The sequence below is a fragment of the Pyrus communis genome, chromosome 17 (assembly GCF_963583255.1).
Source record: "Pyrus communis chromosome 17, drPyrComm1.1, whole genome shotgun sequence".
Taxonomy (NCBI): domain Eukaryota; kingdom Viridiplantae; phylum Streptophyta; class Magnoliopsida; order Rosales; family Rosaceae; genus Pyrus; species Pyrus communis.
In genome coordinates, this window is record NC_084819.1 from 11,060,265 (window position 1) to 11,075,788 (window position 15,524).

Sequence of the window (15,524 nt, forward strand, 5' to 3'; positions counted from 1 at the left end):
TTCAACACCTCAATCTTATACATTGAACGAGTACCTAAACGTTTGTAAACAGTTAATTGTTTGAGACATGAATTTTTACGGGTTATATTCTCTTTGTTGTTTGTGCGAATCTTCCTCCATATCGAAGAATTAGTTAGTGAAGTATATTACCCATGTAGACGCCTCTTGCAACTCTTTGTTAAATGGAATCCTCAACTAGTGCAACATGGATTAAAATTATGTTTTCAATTGTAAATATGATTCCAACCCACTAATCTATCTATTATGAATGCTGGCCATTAATCTATTAGCGCCTTAAAATATTTAGTGGCTTAGAACGAACCTAATCCACTAAACATTGCCATGCTTCAACTTACAAATCCACCAATTCACTTTTCTTTAAATACACGCAAATGCGCTTTGAAAACTTTACGATATATAAATTTCAGAAATACAAATAAATAAACAAAATTATCAGAACACCTTCAAGTGTTCGACATAATTCTCTGCGAATCTTACAAGCTACATTATCAGATCTGCCATTATCCCATCTCGTCCATTATCTATTTAATAATTAGTTTGGAGTCCTTGAAGGGCAATTTAACTCATTTGTTGTATCTTTACTATCTATCTACGTATGCACAGTATTCCATTTATTAGAAAATGTTAAAAGACATTTCGTCATTTTTAAATTGCTTGTTTTATATTATTTTTTGGGGTATCGGGTTTATAACTTGGAAAAGAATTTTATTACGAGACATTATTTCATATAGAGACTTCCTTTGTATTCCTCGTACATATAATCCATTCAGTACAGTTTAAGAACTAGGCATTTTAGAGGCATTAACAAATTCCAATCCAATCCAACATTTAGCCTTGTCTCGAAATCCTGTGTTCAATTTCCCTTCTCTATTATCACTTGTATGAAAATTAAAATAAAGATGACCCAACCCAACCCTTATTAAAAAAACCTAAACCAAAATCCAACCCTAACATAATTGGAATATTTTAGGCATCAACAAACACTGTAGGATAGTTGTATTTCTATTGACTATAAGTCAGAAGTCTCATATTTGACTCACAAAATGTTGCATAGTAGAATATCACAAGAGAGAATAAGAAAGTAAAAAAAAAAAAAAAAAAATCTCGGTCATACTTATATCCCTACAATTTTTACTCTAAGCGCTGCAGAAAACTATTCCTACAATGGTATGAACTTTCTCCCTCTTTTAGCTAAAAGGCAAAAGGATAAACTAGATAAACCTAGTTCTTCTTCAACAGATCCACCTGCCATGACAGCAGCACAACCGGTTTAAGACTCCAAGATTGATTTGGAAACCTAATTGCTTTTGCTTTTTTCTCCGTGTAACTGAATTTAGTTTTCTGTTTAGTATTTGGCTTTGTATTGAAATCCTTAATTTGTACATTTTTTTTAAGGAAATCTCGACAGTACAAGAGAAATGTTATTAAATTAGAAAGAAGAAAAGTTACATCTAGTCAGGGAAATATAAATCTTACCCCCTCCTAATAAAAAAATAATAATAAAGTGAACAAATACAAAAGAAGAAGAAGGGGGACATAAACCTTACCCCTCTTAAAAATAAAAAAAAATAAAAACAAGTAAAGAGGGCAGATGTCAAGCCTTAACCCCTCTAAGACCATCTCTAACCCTTAGGTTAAAATCTAAAAATTTTAACCCATAAATAATTTTTTTTATGAATTATGGTTTAAATAATTTTTTAATTGTTTTAGCTATTAAATTTAATTTTGGGCCATTAGATCTTTTTTTATTGTTAGATTTGTTCATATTTGATCTCAACCGTGGGATTTAATGTATTTAAAAATTTAAATTTGCCCAAATTTTAGGTTTTAACCCACAACTTATTTTAGACTCAACCATTGAAGAAGGATTGGGTTAGTTTAAGGGCCAATTTGGAATTGATGTGCTTTTTTAATAAATTGCTTTTGATGTGCTTCAAGAATGCAAAATAAAGCAGTTGAACGTTTGATAAACTGAATTTTTAAAAGTGTTGTGAGTATGAAAAGTAGTGTCTAGAAGGGGTAAATAATGTCATTGTTTAAAAACTGTTTTTAAAAGCAACCTACATGCTGCTTTTAAAAGCTGCTAGTTAGAGGCCATTGCTTTTAAAATAATCAATATATTTTATTTTTTTACCAAACACTCTTTTTTCTGCTTAACTTTAAAGTGAAGTAGTTTTTGGTGAAAAAAACAATACCAAACTGGGCCTTAAAATTTTGGTGGGCTAACCCAAGGGTTTGAGATGGTCTAAAAAACAAAATCTTTAAACAAATTTTCAACCAAAGACCATGTCAACCACATTGATAAGCCAATTCTACGCTAATAATAACAATCAACAGTTCTACAAAAATTGAATTGTGATGGTCAATACCTTGACAATAACCACTAAGAAATCGACCATGAAAAAATCTTTGAAAGCTCCTCTACAAGCAACAGGACTAGGATTTTCTTCACCCAAACCATTAGTGTCAAGCTTAATCCAAGAAAACCAAGGAGGAGACCAAAGGCACAACATGTGAGTATCCAAGGATAACCTTGCCAGCACGAATAATCCAAGAAGCAGTAGTCATACAAGGGTGATGTAAAGAGATTGGCCGATCTTCAAAGATAGACTATTGCATGCATTCCAAATAGTATAAACAGTAAATAGACTGACAAAAATCCAAAGATTATGCAATTGACAAGAAAACAGCTAACGCACAAAAGCGTTCCAAAATAGTGGCAAGGAATCAAGAGGGCAAACAAGTACCAAATTGACCGGTAAACCACATCTAAAGTTGCTTAGATACCGAACGTCGGAAGAAAAGATGAGCACAAATTCCTTAGAAGCATGACATGAACGACGAATGGATGCCAAAAAAAAAAAAACCTGGCCTCGTTGTTGAAGTGCGACCTCTCAGTGAGAATTTTATCATGAAAAAATGGTCAAGTCAAATAGATAATTGTGAGGCTATGAAATGCCACCAAATAACATTTGCCCAATCACAAACATTATGTTTATTGCGAAGAAGATCGTAACCATCACTAGAAGCAAAAGAAAAAAAAACACTTCAATATATAGAGTTGAGCCTTTATACATCATTATTTATAGAGATGAGATTACACACCTCTATATATAATACTTTTCTTGAACTTTGCTTCTTTGTAATTCAACACTTTCGTGTTGCGAAACCGCTTTTACTCTTCACCATTAAGGTAAAACACGAATCACGTAAATTTCTTGTGTTATGTGATTGCATGATTTTATATATATATATATATATATATATATATATATATATATATATTTCATCACAGTCCAAATATAATTCTGGCATCATAGAAAAACAATAAGTTGGTATTATTCATGGACCACAAAATTTAATTATAATTTGCTATTGTTAAATTTCAGATTATATTATTTGGTTTTAGTGGAACCTTCACGCGTGAGACATAATGTGAAAACGTCAAAGATAGTGGCTCGGTGGAGAGAGGCTTAATTCTAGGGTTTCCATTTTGATCCAATCCTACTACCTAGCACATCCCACAATTCCAATATAAAGGCCAACACGTAGCTCACATAGATCACACAAGCAAGAAGCAAAGGAAGAGCTAGAACTGCTAAGCATGATGGCCTTCTATAAGCACCACGCTTTCTCAAGCTTCTCGATGTTTTTGTTGTTTCCATTGCTCTTGCAATTTCAGTTTGGTACATATTTTCACCATACGTTTTACATTTATTTGTGGATTCTACCTATACATGCATGTGAAAAATATAACTATCCTCTATGTACGTCATTTTAATCTATCAATACGTACCTGATTAAATAGAGTGTGTCAATCTGGACTATTGATTAAATAGAGCGTGTTGAACATCGAGATGATTTTTTTCCTTGTGTAGGAGTTTATATATAATGAGAAACTGTAAAGTTCGTTAAGTTGACAATGTTGTGTATTTTGACATTGACATAGGTGAAAGTGAGCTCCAACTTAACTATTACTCCAATAGTTGCCCAAAAGCTGAAGAAATCATCAAGCAAGAGGTCACCAAGCTATACTATGAACATGGGAACACAGCCGTTTCGTGGTTAAGAAATCTCTTTCACGATTGCATCGTTCAGGTATGATGAGTTGTCTTCCTTTGACTTTTGAGTACTAATTAATTTAGTAACAGAGATCACATTCAAAATTTTCATTAGTTAATTAACATTAATTTGTGACATGCAGGGATGTGATGCCTCTCTATTGCTAGAGAGTGTGAATGGCATAAAGTCAGAGAAGGCATCGGGGAGGAGCTTCGGGATGAGAAATTTCAAGTACGTAAACACAATAAAAAAGGCCCTTGAGGACGAATGCCCTTCCACAGTTTCTTGTGCTGATGTTGTTGCTCTTTCTGCAAGAGATGGCATTGTCATGGTATGTATCATAGTGAGTTTCGTTCTCTTCGTCACCACGTGACTAAAGATTCAAAGTCACCGCCTTTGGATTTGATATCAGGATTGGAGATTGAATTGATGTACTTTTGAAGTTTTTACCTCAAACTTTGATATCAAATACAAAAATAAGTAACAATGCATTTGTTGATCACATACTGACTCAGAAAACTTTAATATTACATGCCATTTATTTGCTTCAATTCTTTCCTCTATCGAAATCTCTTTATGATCTTTGCAATAAAAAAAGTATGTTAGAAAATTAAATTATCATTTCAGATGACTTTCTTCATGTTCGATATTAATTAGTTTTTCTTTGCGGGGTTAGGCTTTTTGTCTCGTTTAGATTCGTTACTTAAGAAAGTTTAATTGCAGTTAGGAGGGCCACGCATTGAGATGAAGACGGGAAGGAAGGACAGCAAGGAGAGTTACGCAAGTGTGGTGGAAGAGTTCATTCCTAATCACAATGATTCCATATCTTCAGTGCTTTCTCGCTTTCAGTCCATCGGCATCGATGCCGAAGGAACAGTGGCCATTTTAGGTAAATTTCCATTATCTTTGACATCAACTCTTGAATATGTCATGTATTTGAATAAATGTTTGCTAACTGTTTAATAATTCAACCAAAAAACAAAAAATGTCGAAACAAAATCTCGTTCTAATAATTTCACAATAAACAAATAAACAAATCTCTTATCCTGAAGAACAAGAAGTCTAGAGAGGCGGTGTTACTCTGTATCCTCATACTTTGTAATGAAAATAGCTTAAGGGTCAGCTAATTTCGATCTTATTATTCAAGACAAAAACTAGGGAGCTCCATATCTATACCAAACGAATAAATCAGTTATCAGGTCCATATCATAAATTGTACAAAATTAAACTTAATAGTTAATTACTATCTATTGGATTAGATTACAAAATTGCACCAACTATTTCAAAGTGTTTAGGACCAAGTGATGTGATAGCATGTCCATCATTTATAACTTGTTAACAAATGAAATCCGTAAATCTATAAACAACGAAATACTATCACATCGGTTGAGATTTGAAAAAGTTACGACATGAGTTGGGTCCTTTAAGATTATTCTTGATCAAATGGTAAATCCTCAACCGAACAAGCCAAACACAAACAATCGTATACTAGTTGAATATCAGACCAAAAATAAAAATACTTCTTGAATATAATAACCAAAGCAAGTCCATAACAAAATAAGTATAATAATATGGCAAATAAGTGCAACACTCAATTTTCATGGAAAAAAAAAAAAAAAAAAAAAAAACCCTTATTTAAGGATTGCAATTTGATTTTCTATGCAGGAGCTCACTCTGTGGGTCGAGTCCACTGTGTGAACCTGGTAGGGAGGCTCTACCCAACCGTGGATCCAACCCTAGACCCTGACCATGCCGAATACCTCAAAGGTCGGTGCCCAACTCCAACCCCAGACCCAAAAGCAGTTCTCTACGCAAGGAACGACCGTGAAACACCCATGCTTCTCGACAACTATTATTACAAGAACCTGCTAAACCACAAGGGTCTGCTCACCGTCGACCAAGAACTAGCTTCTGACCCAGCTACATTGCCCTTTGTGGAAAAGATGGCCGCCGATAACGACTACTTCAGCGAGCAGTTTTCTAGGGCTGCCCTTCTTTTGTCTGAGAACAACCCGCTTACTGGAGACCAAGGAGAAGTTAGAAAGGATTGCCGATATGTGAATGCAAGTTAGTTGAGACTATTGGTTGCATGTCTCTCAATATATGTAAAATAAATTATCAACTTTTGATTTTCTCTTTGTTATATGGTAATGGAATAACCAACTGTGTTTCTTCTTTTGGAAAGGATAATGCTAGGAAAACCATATTTTTAAACTAAATAATATGTCACCAATAAGAAATGAGCACGTTAATTAATAATTAAGTAATAACTCATTCATCAATAACCATATCATTTAATTTGCAAATTTGGTTTAAAATTTTGATCAACCTAGCATTACCTTTTTTAAAATTCAAATTTGTTTAGCTCAATGTGAAACTCCGTCACTTCAATATATATGCATACATGACCTAAAACCTCTAAATTGAATACGCATCATTCGTCCTAAAAAAATAACAAGCAACAGTTGAATAAATAACAATAAGCAACAGACCTAGAACCCTTTGCCCTCTGTTCGGGTGAGGTGTGTGCCCTTTTGTCTTTGCTTGAATGAAAACCCATTTCAACCCAAAGAAAAATTGAAGAATTATATAGGTTACTAACATCGAAATTGAAAAGAAACCTAGATGTGAAACTTTTGTTTCGTACTTGATTCGAGGTCTTGTACTTCTGTGCATGATGTAGGCAACAAAGTTTGTGAAGATGAATACGAGTTTGATGTGGAGTGTATGTGAAGAGCATGAGGTGTAAGGGTAGTATGAGAATTATGTGAGGTGTATTAAAATAATTTTTAATTTAAAAGGAGATGTTAAGTGTTTTCGGTAACTGAGTGTAACTAAAAATACATGGGATGTCAATAAAACAACCCAAAACAAAATTAACTTAACAATTATTCCAACATAGGGGCTAGAAGTGTAAGATTCCGTAACTTTTTTTAAAAGACATGCACCAAAACGTTATCTACTCGAAAGTAGAGGGGTACAAAGCGTGGTTAACATTTCATTATCATTACAAAAGGGTGATTTTAAAGAAATTATTTTTTAGATCATATTTGTAGACCACTTGATGTGACGGCTGATGGTTTGATTCATTCATTAAATCATTAAAAATGGAATACAGCCATTAACCGCCACATAATTTAGTATATACAAAATATGATTTAAAAAAAAAGATCTCTCTAACATTTTTCTTTATGAAAAATGCTGCCAAATTTTTATATAATCTTCTATAGTGTTATTGATTACTTTACTAAAAATTGTCATGGCCACATAAAGTTCCTTTGTTAAAGAAAACAAAGAAAGAGAAAACTAGTCAAACCATCAAGTCATATCCGATGGCTATGTTTCCGACTATTTGTATTTAATTAGTAATACAACTAATTGACAACAAATTAGAAATACAACTTTGATGTTTAATTTTGTCATGTCCGTAGTTTAACATATTATATTGATCACAACCTACCAATTAGATCATTTGAAGAAAGAAAAAAAAAATTATCCTTCAATAGTACATATATATTTTGATTTCCCATATAAAATGACATATATATTATGTCACATCCCGGCCCGGGACGGATCACTTCTTGGGCCGTCCCACCACCGTAGCACGATATTGTCCGCTTTGGGCTTACCATTCCCTCACGGTTTTGTTTTTGGGAACTCACGAGCAACTTCCCGGTGGGTCACCCATCATGGGATTGCTCTATCCCCTTTCTCGCTTAACTTCGGAGTTCCTACGGAACCCGAAGCCAGTGAGCTCCCAAAAGACCTCGTGCTAGGTAGGGATGTGAATATACATTTAAGGATCACTCTCCTGGGCGATGTGGGATGTCACAGATTATCCATCTTTGAAAAGTGGTTTAAGTAGGGAAGTGTTATTGGTACTCCAACAATCTCATTCTACACTCCTCACAAGTTATTTTTCTTTCCTAATATAGAAAGTTTGGAGTGTAAAATGAGATTTTTGGAGTGCTAATAACAATTCCCCTTAAGTAAATATAAATATTTATTAGTCGACATTTTTGGTTCTATCTTTCTTTTTTTAATATTTTTATCAGTATTTTTTTTATCCATACATGATTATTCTTATTATATGGTATATATGGTATGATTTTTGTCTAGGTTTATGACACTTATAATTCATTACATTGTAACAACACCAGACTTGCAGTATAATTAGTAATGTTAGGCCACGCTCAATATGATCTTGGAGGAACAATAACAAAAAGTTTCATGTATTCATCATCTTCATGAACAAGCAAGAATGATTATGTGTTTGACTTAATTATTAGCAATGAAGGAAAACGATGTCGCGCAAAATATCACTAATTAAGAGATTGATCAGAATTAGAAATTTCTTGAGCTATGCATGCGCATGCACACGAGCATGTATGTGAACTCGGGAACTAGCACAACAGCTGAAGTCGTAAAACAAAGGGCAGAAAATTACGAGAACAATACGTCTTCCATCAATAATATACAAAGATATGTACGCCCATGTTCTTACATTATTAATACGAGATGTTGTTGTAACAATAATATTCTTATTACACAAATCATTCTCAAAGCTAAGGTTAAAAAGTGAAAGGCACTCAAATTCTCTTAAAGTCAAGCTGCCAAAGCATCAATGTCTTCCCCCACTACTTATTCTCGCGTAGAAGGCTTAGACAATCGACCTAGCTTTTCTTTCCAATCGAACAACCCAGATCAGTCTATAGACTCCATATAGAGCTTAAAATGATTAGACGTCTCATGCATCTCCAAAGACTGCACCTAACTATGGGTCCCATGTCTCCATATACACACGATGCATATTAATTTCAAACCCCTTCGTTGGTAGATGATAGTAACGGTTGAGTCTAAAAATTAAACAACCTATGTAGCATGCAAGTTGAGCAACTAAAAAGCTAACTACATTATTTTGTGGTTGATTGTTGATGTGCGCATGTCATCTTGCTACCGAGTTTAGTTAGACGAGTGTCTCAAATGTGGTGGATGTGATGAAATGCATTTCTGACTCTTGACTTGAGCGATTTTGGTCAATGAAGGAATGTCCTCGACCTTGGATTCTAAAACATGAAGATAAGGTATACCTTTTGTTGTGCATTTCAATAATGGTTTGACTGTCTGCGTGCCGAACACCATTGACGTGTTTACAAACCCTAATTGGAATCAAAATGCAGAGTTGGATTCCGATTATTGGATATACTTTTGTTTTTTAAACTTGGGGGAATAAAAAGAGAGGTGGGACCCACCCTAATTGGACTCCTTGATTCGAGGTGGTAATCCAATTCCGGGAGTATGGAGGAATCAGAATCAATTTTTCTTACCCATTATGCCCTTAGATATTTACTATAATTTCACCTTTTGCTGCGTTGATTTTCTTGAATTTCACATTTCTTTAGATCATCTCCAACTCTTCGGTCAAAACTTAAAATTTTTAACCCAAAAATTGTTTTTCTCCTCCAACCATTTTAGGTTAAATTTTTAGCCTGAGATTATTAAAGAATGAATTTAGAACAATTTTTTTTTCCTTAAAGTAACTTTATAAAATAAAATAAAAATATGTAGACTACCATAAATTAATTTTATAAACATTTTAACCTAAAAATATTTAGATTCCGATAAATATTGAAAAATCACTAAACCGACACCATGAAACTTGTGGAACACTATGAAAGAATATGAAACACATAAAAGATTTTTTTTTTTTTTTAATTACCTTAGTCGTTGGATTTAAATTTGGATAGTTGAATCTTTTTTTTACTGTTAGATTTGATCTTATTAGATCTTAACCGTTGAATTCAATGAATTTATAAATATAAAATTAAAAAAAAATACACATATATGGTGGGTCAGCCCCACTAACCTAAGGAGAATCCTGGTCTAAATTTGCCCCAAAAATGGGTTTTGGGTTAAACTCATATTTGCCCCAAGGGTTGGAGCAAGTCGGGGTATGTTTAGAACCTAAAATTTGAGTTTTACTCCAAAGGTTGGAGTAGGTTTTAATAAACATATGAAGTGCCATTTAATTTTACTATCTAGTGGTATTCCTCTTCACTCGTAAATGAAAGGTCTTAGGTTCAATTTTCACAAGGGCGAATATGAGTAATCATATTCATTTTTATTCTAATTTAGGTGAATTAGTAAACAACTAATATGAACTTAGTTTTCAATCTTATTCCGATATCAGATTATTTAAGTGAACAGTTTAAACAAGAATCTGATTTTAACTTCTCCTCATTCCAACTCCTCAATTCAATTTCTCCTCAATCCAATTCCTTTTATTGTGATTAGGAATACATAAACAAGCCATTAGTTTATTGTTTTTATTTTCTATACCTCTTGTTTTGTACATTGCTTCTACATCTATCTCACAATCACTCTTTCACTGTTCTTCATATCCTTCTTGACACCATATACTTAATTTCACCATATCTCAACAACAAAAGATAAAAATGTTGGATATTTATCAACAACCAATGACAAATATATATATATATATATATATATATAATAAATTCGAATATGTTAATAAACAAATAAATAACAACACTGTATATTGAATGAACAAGACTGAAGTCTGAGAACGTTGTTGAACGTTTGAAAAAGTCTAAGAAAAAGATGAAGCCACACACCCTTTATGTTGAACAGTTACCTCCCAAAATCATATATGTTACGAACAGGTATATGACTACTATAGATACACGCATCTACGTATCATTCAACAATTGAAAATCATTACTTCTTCCATACAAGCATATTGAGAGAGCCACAAAGAAATTCGCCTAAAACTAAGGACTTGTTTGGTATCCTATTTAAATTTTTCTTATAATTTCTCAAAACATTTCTTAAGAATTTTTCTTGAAAACAATTTTCTTTAGGACTCAAAAACTTGTTTGGTATGCGATTTAAAAATTCTAAATCTTACAACTTATACTGGACAAAGAGATCCAAAAAGAGGGGGTCCGAGAAAGAAAGAGGATAGAGGAGGAAAGAAAATAAGAGATGATTGGAGGAAAGAGAAAGAAGTGAGAGGATCGGAGGAGATAGAGAGGAAGATGAGTGAGAAAAAAAAACCGAGATAATGAAGAGAACGGATTGGAGAAGAGACGAAAAAGGTAAAAAAAATAAAATAAAAAATAAAATAAAAAAGGAAAGAGAAGGGCAAGAGAGAAAGAATAAAAGAGACATAGATTTGGAGTGAGAGGGGAGGAGGGAGAGAAAAAATAAGGAGTGAGTTTAAGTTTAAAAACTCTAAAAACTCACTTTTTGTGTTTTTAGAGAATAGACTATATTTTTGAGTTAGTCTTGAGTTTAATTTTTGAAAATAATCCTACCAAACAAGTTCTTAAGGCCTAAAACTTGAAAATTGTTCTTGAGTTTAAAAAGTTGGATTCAAGTAGAGTACCAAACATACTATAAGTATTTTGGTGCGAGAATCCTAGTTTAGATCGTTGAATCATGATGAAATAGACACATATAGAACTACAAGCACAGAATATAGGCGAATTTCTGTTTCAAGAACATTACGGTACGAAAGCCTCGATCTTCACTTCGTTTGTTTTATATCAGTCTTGTTCATTCAATATACAATGTTGTTATTCATTTGTTTAAACGAAATGATTATTAAAAGGATCTTTAAAATACTTTTTGTTTTTAATATTTATTTTATGTATCTTTCTTGGACAAATACTTTTATATAATTTAATTTTCGTCATTCTTCCTCCATCTTCAACATTTCTTTTTCCTTCATGTATTTCCCCCTTCTCTTTATCCACAGACGAAGTAATTCTCTAGTCGAATCAACAGGTCGATGTCGCAAAAACACAGAGATATTAATGGAACTCCTTTATAACTCGTACATTCCATATCCCATCGCATGGGAATTGTAGGGATGGAATTATGGAACTAGTACAGCCCTCAAACCCATGCAACAAACCTTAAAGTGTGTGCAGCCTCATCATCATGCCTTGTGCTTATGAGGAAACAAAAGGAAGGTGACCGCCCAGTGTTCCATATTTGGTGCATATACCATACAATGTCAATCTGTACTCTACCTAAAATGTTGCGATGCGATGATTTCCACCATATCTAGCTAGATCATTCAGGCAGACATAAAAGTTAATCAAATAAATGGTGCGAGAGTCCTTTGGTTATACGTCAATTGTGCCTCTTGCACCATATTTTGTTAGGGTCTGTTTAATGAGTTTGATGAGATTCGGCATTAGAAATATGATTGAATTGATAGTCATACAAGACATAACTTGTAACACATGTATAATGATAGGTTAGATATCCGTTCTATTATAGATTCATAATACATCATGTCAAGTAATGTCCATCTCATTTTTTGACACAAAAAACAATGTATTAGACTCAAATTCATTTTAATTAATCACAACCTGTTCCAACCAGCTACCAAACAAAACCTTTAGGGGTTGAGGAAGGCTGTGGGAGTTAGGAAATGGTTTGGAGGTATACAAATTTACTTAAGAGCACCATAACCATAGCTTCCATCACACTTTACCAGATGATAAAACATGCATTTTACAAGAGCATCTTTATTGGGAATGTTTGTAAATGAGTATCTATATATCTTCAATTTTAACACTCTTTCTTATTGTTATACTTTAATTTTGTATTAGAGAAAAATAATATTTATATTATGGTTTCTTAAGAAATTCTTTCATGTCCCAAATTTACCATGTGATTGATAATTGCTCATCAAATAAGTAGGACATTTTTATGAAGGTGTTGTTGTTGATCCTAAAATTTACAAAGCCTACGTGGCGCACAAGCCGAGTAACTAATAAACTAACTACGTCATTCGGTTAAATGCGGGGCGTGCCAACTCGTCGGCTGAGCTCGGCCAAGGAGTAAAATTTGTTGATGTTGCGTTGAGCACGTTGCTGACTTCTTTATCTTGCGACTGCGGCCGAGGAAGGAACAAATCTCGGCCTTTGGATTCTCGAGCCTGAAGACAAGGCTGCTAGTTCTGTGAAGTTCACGAATCGTTATCGTCGGATTCGGTCACGGTGATATATTCGTGAGAGTATAAGCACGTCGAATCGACACCAGACTATATGGACACAAGTATTCAAAGGTGATGTATGTCTTGATGGTAAATGTGGTTCGGCCGTCAGAATGCCGAACTCTAAAACTCACTTGGGAGTATCCAATCATAAAACCACTTGGCGTTTAATACGCCGAATGTCGTAATGCGTAACACCTCACTTCGCCGAGAAGGCTAATGAGATGACCTCTGTCAATAAGGATTCGGAAACCCTTCTCGACCGAGACTTGGATAGGTAACCAGTAGGCCTCAACATAGTGCTATTTATCCAAATTGAAGGTGCTTCGCGGTCGGCTGATTCTACGACAACAGTGCTGTTTATCCAAACTGAAGATGTTCGCTGATTGCCTTCACAGTGCTGTTTATCCAAACTGAAGATGTGTCGGCGGAAAAAAGAAAATAAAAAATTCTCAAGATGTTTTAGAGGTTTTGCGCAGGGCAGTTATGTGTTGAATTGGAGGTCCCTCAATTGCACTCTCATTTCTCTTATTTATAATAGCAAAACCCCATCCTAACCATACTCGAACTAAGACTCCTTACTCCAATCAGTCTTATCTCGGCCAATCCTACTTCTATTTGGATTTTGAATTCAACCTCTTACTAGGCCACATTCACTTCCACTTTCCGGTATCTTTATCTGGCCGAGAATCCTTACTGCATCAGAACTTAAACACTTCATTCACCGTTTAGCAATAGGGCCCACCTACTTCCTATTCATCTGGAATATTCTTTTCCAAACAAGGCTTGGCCGACTTTTAGTTAGGCGGCCCATGAACCGGCTAGTTTGTAGAAATCCTCGAACAGAGCTTCTGAGCTGAGAACAATTCCATACTTGGCCCAACCCAATAATTTTAGGTCCAAACAGTTGTATCACATCTAGTGTCTTATCTCCCACTCACTTTAATGAATTTTCTAGGTTTTTATCATAAATAGTCCCTGAAATTGACCCTTACCATCAAGATGGTTCTTGAAATTGAAAATCAATCAATGTAGTCTCTGAAAATAGGTGTCGCAAATCAATGTGGTTCTTCCGTCACAATTATGTTAAAAAATTTATTAAGTGCTGATATGGCACATAAATGGGCCCTATAAGTCATTTTTCTCACAAATAATCCTTGGAATTGACACGCGACATCAAAATGGTCCTTGAAAATTGAAAATTGATCAATGTAGTATCGCAAGTAAGTGTCTCAAATCAATTTTGTCTTTCCTTCACAATTTTGTCAAAAATTATGTTATATGCTAATGTAACACATAAATGGGTCACACAAGTCTAATTAAATTTAAAAAAATTACACATAGGTTTAATAATTTAATAGTAATAGAAAAATTGTCAACCCAAAAACCCAGTCCTGTAATCACGTATGATCCCAGTCCACATTTCTCTACCTCATTCGCTCTCTATTCTTTAAAAAAAAATCTTAATACACCCATCTTTACATACTTCGACACCCTTCACCAAATTGAACCTGGATCAAGATCACATGTGGTGACGACTTGGCCGATTAACAATGACTTTTGAGACATCACCGTTAACATTTAGACGATCAACATCCTCACAACCTTTGTCATGCCCCAATCCTGACATACGTATAGGATCGACACGCAACGTCACCAAGTACCCATATATCTAACATACCCCGCCTCCAGGATATGGATAAAGCACAACTCAAGATTCGAATTGCATAGTAATTTTTAGTATACTTTATGGCTGCATCTAACCTCCTCGTTAGATTGCCTATGTACCCTAAGTAGGGATTAAGCCACTCGTAGTTCACCATTTGTTAAACTCTAAACTTTTTGTAAAACACTTTCTAGCAAAAAACATTAGAGTACCATACTACACATCAACCATAAGCCAAACAAGAGTTGTCATTTTGCCATTCACACACACATATGCTTTCCAACACCATTTAACAATCACATCAATCAATAAAGCATAAAATACACCAAAATGCAAGGCTAAGGCGACACAGTTCGGCCGAAGCCTACATCTCTGAAGCTTTCTCAATTTAGACCGAATCTAACCAAGTCAATGATGTGATTTCAGACCACTCAACGAAATCCAACAACATTGGGTTCCAGACCACACAACGGAACCAAAGTACCAAACTGGATTTCAGACCACTTAACAGAATCCAAACCAAGATACGATTACGAACCACTCAACGGAATCGTGGAGTATAATGGATTCCAGACCTCTCAACAAAATTCGAGTGGATATGATTCCGGACCACTCATTGGAATTGCAAAGTATAATGGATATTGGACCACTCAACGAAATCCAAAGTAGGATACAATTCCGAACCACTTAACAGAATTACAAAGCACGAGGGATTCCGGAACACTTAATAGAATCCAGACGAAG

General features: G+C 34.3%; 1 protein-coding gene across 2 annotated transcripts; it reads left to right on the forward strand.

Annotated features, from left to right (window-relative positions):
* The first annotated feature begins 3,602 nt into the window (after positions 1-3,602).
* On the forward strand, positions 3,603-6,266 carry LOC137723702 (peroxidase 21). 2 transcript variants are annotated; one of them, XM_068462892.1, is made up of 5 exons: positions 3,603-3,707; positions 3,971-4,119; positions 4,226-4,426; positions 4,807-4,972; positions 5,749-6,266. In XM_068462892.1, exons 1-5 carry the CDS (start codon positions 3,626-3,628, stop codon positions 6,153-6,155), a joined length of 1,005 nt encoding a protein of 334 aa, XP_068318993.1. In that variant the 5' UTR covers positions 3,603-3,625; the 3' UTR covers positions 6,156-6,266. The 2 variants fall into 2 exon arrangements, with proteins under 2 accessions (XP_068318993.1, XP_068318994.1); XM_068462893.1 differs by having other exon boundaries at positions 4,226-4,414.
* Positions 6,267-15,524: the final 9,258 nt, after the last annotated feature.